The 8017-nt window shown below is 36.5% G+C and overlaps 1 protein-coding gene across 1 annotated transcript; it reads right to left on the reverse strand.

The window, feature by feature from the left end:
• Nucleotides 1-525: 525 nt before the first annotated feature.
• LOC6579789 lies at nt 526-7797 on the reverse strand. Its single transcript, XM_002005630.4, has 3 exons — nt 7519-7797; nt 1443-2029; nt 526-1366 (listed from the first exon to the last, which is right to left on the reverse strand). The coding sequence occupies exons 2-3, from the start codon at nt 2026-2028 to the stop codon at nt 813-815; spliced, it is 1140 nt and encodes a 379-aa protein (XP_002005666.1). The 5' UTR covers nt 2029; nt 7519-7797; the 3' UTR covers nt 526-812.
• Nucleotides 7798-8017: the final 220 nt, after the last annotated feature.

The raw sequence follows: 8017 nt of genomic DNA on the forward strand, positions 1-8017 counted from the left end.
ATTTTAGTTTTCGTAGGAAAAACAAATAGCAATAATTCAATTTGAAAATACTTTATTTATTTCTAATTGTGTACGAAAATCGAGCAATATTAATCGAGGAGACAAACCCAAATGAATATAAAATTCAGTGGGTGCCTCTGCCACCTCAAGTATGGAAAAAATCATTGCCTACTTTTGCGCTGTTCGTGAAATTGCAATTATCAAAAATATGCAGCATACTTTCGAGCGCGTGAACTAATTAGTGGCTGACGAGCAATCTTTATTTAAAATTTTAATTGTTCATATTTAAATATTATAAACATGTATTTGAATGTATATATTTTATGAATATATTTTTAAGTATTATTATTTTTGCTATATATGTAATTTTTCTTTTCATTGTACATTAAATAATGACAAGTCGAATATCAATATTACTCGTCAGACAGCTTTGAAATTCAGCAAAAAATATATTGTTTATATTTTTTAATTGTGACTTAAATAAAAAATACCTTTTATTATAATAAAAATAAAAATATATGTATATACATTATTTGTAATATCAATTTTATTCGTTAATCTCAAAGACTTATTGCACGATAGATGCGTGACTTGGAGAGCGACTAAGAACGATGCTAAACACAATTTAAATTATTTGGTACGGGTTGATTCGTGTTTTTCTTTTCAATTAGATATGTATGTATGTATATGCATGTGAAATGAGTTACGTACAAATGGGTTTTGCTTTCTTTTTATCGATGTTTCTTAATGTAAATAGTTTAACTAGAGACTAAAACCAAACACCCATGACCCAAGTGCCGTACAGTGGGCACTCAGTACTGACGACCCATAACACGATCCAAATCATTCCAACTGCAGGAATAATCGATCTGCAGCAGACCCTTCTTGCTCAAGCCAAATTTACGCGAATAAATTCCGGCGTAGAGCGATGAGTCGCTTGGCGAATCGCTTTGCGTTCCACCCGTCCGTCCGTAGAGTGTGGATGGCGCCGCATAGATGAGGGACGTCGCCTGCTGTTGGCACTCGGCACAATCCGGTACGCTGCAATACGGCAGTGTAGCATAGGGATTGCAAAAGTCGTACGCGGGCGAGAGCGGAGGCGGCGCGGGGAAATCAATCTGTGGCATTGCCTTGGCCGATGTCATGGCCAACGATTTGCCAGTGGCCTGGCTACGCTTGCGTCGCGGATGCGGTGCAGTGCCATAGCCCGAACTATAGTTGGAGTTGTTGTAGCTCGTGCGCTCTCTGCTCAGACTCTGCTGCACAGGACGCTGCAGCGTGGCAGCACGTCGCGGCAGCGTCGTCATCGAGGGCAACTCATCTCCAATGGAAGAGTGTGGCTCCGAGGAGCTGGCGCTGGAGAAACCTGACAAGAGAGAGAGAGAGAGAGAGAGAGTAAGTAAAAGACTGATCAGCAAGAGAACCCGTTATACCAGACCTACCTCCATAGCCATTATATATCTGTCGCTGCTCGCCATAGAGCTGCTCCTGTTCCTCTTGCTCGATGTCATCGTCATCCAGATGCAGCTGCCTGGTCATGGTGGCCATATAGTCATCATATCTACTCGATATCGGCGCCGGGCCATAGACCTCGCTGCGTGCTGCATAGAGCAGCTCCTTGCGACTGCGGCTGCGATTGCGATTGCGCGTGTCACCGAGCTGGGGCAGGCGACAGCACTCCAGCTGGCACTGGCTGCGTGACACGCGTCTGGTGTGTGGGCGTGGCATGGTCGAGGCCATGACCGGCTGATTGCTGTGGCCATAGACTGGACTGGGCGACTGCGATGGCTCCAGGTCGTAGTCCAGCGCCGTTTCATAGTCTGGCAAAATGTTGTCCATATCCATTTTCTTGCGCACATAATCGTAATTCTCCAAATCCCACGGATCCATAAAGCGTCGCTGCGATGGCAACAGAGTCGAGCCATAAATGGCCTCGGTCGGCTCTAACTGGTAGTTGGACTCCACGGGCAGCGCCTGCTTGGGACCATTGCGACGACGGCGCGGCGTTGTTTGACTGCGTTCCCGCATGCTGCAGACAGAGAGAGACAAAGAGAGAGAGAGAGAGAGAGAAAGAGAGAGTGAGTGTGAGTGAGAGTGCGTAGCTGGTTGAGTTTTCAATGGCTCGATTATGCAATCGGCCAACCTCACTTTATGCGACAACAGAAACTCTTCCGCCAGTCATCAGCGACAGCAGCAGCGTCAGCTAATCTGTTGCATGCCCCATCAATATGCCACACATTCATAAACTGCCGTGGACATTATGTGCGGCTAAAAGCCACTAGCTCACCTTCATCGAGCAGGTGTTACAATTAATGGCATATTTTAACATCTGCATCGATTTTTTTTTTTTTTTTTTTTTTTTTTGCGGTCAAACTAGTTGGCTTTTTATATTTGTATCAACAACACTTGGCTGTTTATGGAAATTCACATCAATTTATATGCTTATTTAGCTTGGATAGCAAAAGTAGATCTATTTGATAAAGTTCTTAAGACTATATATGTGATATTAGAGATTGAGATTAAGTAAAGCTCTCTAGATATAAAGTGCTAGGTGTCTTCAGATTATGTGCATTGATTTAAGTGAGTCATAGATGAAATGGTATTCCATTAATTTTGATAACATCTCAGTTATCTGCATCTGTCTAAAGTTGTTCAAGTTAAATTCAATTATTGTAATTTTATAAATATTATAATTTAATAAATACTCTGTGAATTGCATTAACACTCAATTAATATTCAAGTATCATATACAAAACTTTCAGTAATTAAATATGAAATTCCTTTCTTTTTTAAGTTTAAACAAAAAAAATCTAGAAATTGTACTGCACTTCTTGCAAACATTTTTCATAACAACATGAATTTCCAAACTTTAACTAGTTTCCATTATTTTTTTTTTTTTTTTTTTTTTTATCTGCATAAACTGAGCATCAAATATAATTGGCTTGTTCGGTTTGCCTGTCTGCCTGGCTGACAAAGTCGCAAAGTTTTTAATTAAAAATCTGTTAGCTCTTCCGCAGTGGCAAATATTTACATACTGTAAATAAATACATTAAATAAAATTAAATGCAACTGACACTAAAATTTAGCACAGCGAGGCAAAAAAAAAAAAAATTAATTGAGATAAAATCCAATTCGCTGAGTTGGAAAATCAAATAGTTTTTGATAAGCTCCCACCTAGGAGGGGGGTTCAGCCAGAGGAACTTTTGACTTTTCATTATGTTCATTTAATACTGTATTGTCTGACAGCTCCTTAATTGAAATCAACAGAAATTGTGGCGCATATATTATAATAATATAAATTTGCATTTATCTTGATTTTATTAATGTCAAAAGTTTTTTTCTTTTTCTATTGATAACCAATTTGATTTGTTTTTGAGTTGTAAAAATTCCCCATTATAAATTATTTATTATTTATTTGCATGCAAAGGTGCACAAATTAATGTGATTTAAGTTTAACAAAAGACGTATGGCATAGAAATAAATAAAATTGTAGTTTAAAATGAGCCAAATGAGGAGTCGAAGCAACGCACTTTGTGATGGGGCCCAGAGACGTTTGAAGGTTTGAAGGTCAAGGTATAAAATTATACGCAGATAAGTGCAAACGATAATTTTTGAATAATATTTAAATGGAGACTAGTTATAAACTAGTTATAAAAACTGCATGGCTCACAGCTTTTTTAGAGTATAAAAGGAAAATGATTTTATGTACTGCATAAAGACATATATATATACATAAATGTACATACATATATACAATTTAACATATGCATAACATTATCATACATGTTAATGCAGTTTACTAAGAGCACTTAGAGTATATATGTAGGTTACTCATACCTATTAAGATTGATATATTATTAAGAGTTTACAAATTACACCCTTTCACATAGATTCAATAAAATTTAGCTTCATTTAAAATGCAACTCAATTTTATTTTCAACAAATTTTTATCTATCCCTAACATCTTAACTAAACATCTTCCCAACTCTTGGCATGATGTCATTAGACTAAAGTGTTTATTGAGCTATATGATTAGAGTATTTAGACCCCACCCATCCGCACACATACATATACCCATATACTCCTATATATTTGATCAGTTATTTCACATATTTTCATATATTTGGCCAGCATTGCCTCAGTCGTAGCAGCAAGTGCAGCGATCCATTATAACCCGCACATTCATCTGTTCATTTGGCAATAAGCTGTTTGAGATATTGGCCATATATTGACTATCGATTATTTGGGTTTTTTCGCCTTTGTTAGCCACGGTTTGCTTTACGCCCATTTCAGTCCAGTCGGCCGTGGCTTATGCAACTATTTTGCAGGCATTTGCAATTTGCTAGTTTGCATAGTTTTTTGTTTTAATTTCTTGGGCGATCGATTTACATTTCTATGGGTTACATGCCCATCGCTCTCTGCCCTCTTTCTCTCTCGCTCTCTCTTTATCTTTCTCTCTCTATATTTCACTTAATTCCACCCGCTCACTGAAGACATTGAGACAATGTCGCGCGCCGCTATACAATATTTTCTTTTAGCCTTTCTTTTGTTTTCTTCGCGCTAGCAAAAGAAATCTTTATGAAATACACCAAATAAATTGCAATATAAACAATGCAACGTGACTTTGCTTTGGCACGCAAATCAAATCGGTTGCCAGCAACTATTTGCCTGGGCGCGCATATATTTATAAATCAAATAATGAAACAGGTGGATATGCATGACTAAAGAGATACTCTGCAGTTAACTAAGAGCTATATCAAGAGGTCATACGAAACTTTTGTATATTTCTATAAAGGTATTTTTATTTATTTATTTGATATCTAAATATATATTTAAATTATTTTTCGTTAAAGTTTCTTTTAACTCTCTGCTTTGCTTTACATCAAATTTTCATAATATAATATAATTTTTATATAATCATCTAGCTATTTATCATTTTTCTATTTTTTTATAGAAGAATTTTCAATTAATCGAAATTGCTTTTATTTTTTCTTCTACCCCTCAATAAATAAACCCCACGGCACAAATATACAGGGTATATCAACAATGCCCATAGGTTGCTATGCTGAGTTGTCTGCCTATATTTTATCATATTTCTATGCACGCAAATAAATCGAACGATGGTTACAATATTTTGATTTATTACAGTTTTTGCAACGCTTACTGAGGCATGGAATGCACACGCACACAAAATGACTTACAAAGAGAGAGAGAGAGAGAGAGAGAGAGAGAGAGAGAGACATAAACACACGCACACCCTTTGGCATGCAGCTGTGTAGTTGCATAAATGCACATTACGTATACGTCATGCGGTACAAGCAAACAATTCCCGCAAGACAATGCAATTAGCATTAGCCACAAGATATCTCTATATCTATCTGTATATATGTTAATTCATGTACATACGTATATACTACTTGTAAAGTACTGGTCTTCGCTTAATTAATTACAATGTGGTCTTGGTACGAGGTTAGTTTGCCATTTGCTTGATTGGACCCGGCGTTAGCAGCCATCAATTGGCCATTTGCATGCGAAATGTGCGAAGTTCATATGCTACATATAGAATAATTAGTTTCCTCTCATATAGAGAGACCTAATATCTGTCTCTTGAGCTAATCAATATTCAAATTCCCCTGGCTTAATAAACTCAATATCATTTGGCAAACACATTTGAAACTTATTATGAGTTTTTAATATGACTGTTAAAGCCGTAAGTGCGCGCCGCTTTAATGTGGCTAAGATAAACCCAGTGAAATTTGTGTAATCATTTTTAAGTGCGTTTTTATGACTAACGCAGCGCATAAATTGATTAAAAACGAGCCATCATAAAGTGAGGCAAGCGCCATAAAAGAAGGCAGCCTTAGAGTTGTGTGAAACAGATTTCAATTTGAGCAGAAACAGTTTATTTCTTGAACTAATTGAGATGAAGTAATTGCAGTTTTGAAGTATTATTTATACGTTTTTAGTTGCTTATTATATAGCCAATCAATCTCTAGATGCATAGCTATAATATACATATAAAGCCAAACTTGCTAACGAATTCTAGTTTCAAGCATTTAAGAACTTATCGAAATTCAAATTTTTTTAAGTGTTAAGGCATACTAATATAAAGTTCTAAAAAACTATCAACATTATCCAAAAATCCACTTAACATATAAAAAAATGTCTGTTTAAGCATTCACTAGCATTTCATACACAAATTTCGATGTTATATTAAAATTTCCATTTCATTGTTCTCTTGCATTCATGTCAAGCAGTCATAAAAAACTAATCTGTATTTTTTTCTGATAACTCAACATGCTTAACAAATGCAGAGCATACAAAATATTTCCTGAACTATCATCAGTGAAATATGTTTTTAATATTTAAATTTGAATTTTTAAGGCGACAATTGATTGTCATGCCAATGAATTTATTTAAGCTGAATGAAATCTTCTGCTCATTAGGTTTGCTTCTTTTTTTTTTTTTTTTTTTTTTTTTTGTGCATTTTTTGGCAGTGCGTCAAAGTTTTTGGTAGTTAATGGAAAAAACAGGTTTTAATTTTATGTTCGACGACCTTGCGAATTATGCGAAATGATTGGCTTAAATAAAATACAAATTTCTATAAATAAATAGTTTAACTAACTGTGATATCATCAAGAATGATGAGATGAACTGTAATTAGTTGGATAATTGCAGAATCAAAAAAAAAAGAATCATTGAGTACCTTACTATATAGAATAAGTTTAAACAGAACTGTGCAGAAGTATTTGGAAGATATTTAAAGTTTCTTTCGTAAAAAAAAGTGAGCAAATAGATTTAATTTATTTTAAATACAATCAAAATGATCAATGTCAAAGAACTTTAAGATCTGAACACATATACAACCACACGTAGTTTATCTTAATAAAATGATCTCACGTCTATTAATTGATTATTCTATACAGCATAAGAATACTTTCTTCACCTTCTGCCGAAACTCAACGTGATTTTATTTCAGATTTTGTACTGTTCTATTGTTTTCGACATAGATCAAAGATATTTCGCATTTCAATTTATGGCTCCACTTTTGGCTTTTAGAACTGCTTTCTTCTGGAATGCGACCCGAAAGAATCTTTTGTATTTACTTATCACATTCGCATCACACATCGGCCGCGCCCTCAAATCAACACCCAGCAACAAGTGTTTCGCGAAATGACTCAGCAAACACAACAACAACTTTAGCAAATCTTCTCAATAATTCTTCTGCTTTTTGGAACTCGCATGCCTGGGCGTATGACAATTGCCAACACTTGAGATGATGATCATTAGCAATGAGTTATCCCAAAATGGTCTTCTTTACATTGGAATTGCAGTGTGGCCCACGCGAACAGCGGTGCCCGAGACAAGCCTCAGACAACCTACCAGCTGTCGTTCCCATAGCTATAATCATATATCGTAAATCATATTTCATTCTATATGATGCCCACGTTTAGCTCTTTTGGCTTTGTAACTTTCTTTGCGTTTGACATAGTTAGCCATTTCTGGATATTCATTCACCTTTTATTATATTGAATTTTGGACCTTTTCTATACTATATTTGTTCACACTTTTTCCTTTTGGTCGCTGGGGCCAAACAAAGTTTTCACAGTTCTTTTATGTTTTCGAATATGATTTTGTTGTTTGCGAATTTCAAACACGTTTCAGTCGCGGCACATAGAATCCATTAATGCGCTTGGCTGGCATGGCATGCCAAAAATCTTTGTCGAAGATCACCGCATAAACAAACTCCCACCGAGGCATGCGCTCTACGAGACGCTCGCGTCTTGACTGACAACATGATTGGTCTTCACTTCTGCGCAGACCTGCGAACCGCGAAGGCTGCAGCTCGTAGAAAGCTTGAGCGTCGATCGAACTTCGTGAGACGCTCGCAACTCGACACGAGACGAATTGCGCTTGTGCGCAGACTTGGGGCTTACAAGCAAGTTCGAAAGGAATGCTGAGACTGAGTGTGCAGCGTCGTTCGAACTTCGAACATGTATGCTAACGAAGAGACGGA

The sequence above is a fragment of the Drosophila mojavensis genome, unplaced genomic scaffold, assembly GCF_018153725.1.
Source record: "Drosophila mojavensis isolate 15081-1352.22 unplaced genomic scaffold, ASM1815372v1 contig_80, whole genome shotgun sequence".
In the NCBI taxonomy this organism is placed as follows: Eukaryota; Metazoa; Arthropoda; class Insecta; order Diptera; family Drosophilidae; genus Drosophila; species Drosophila mojavensis.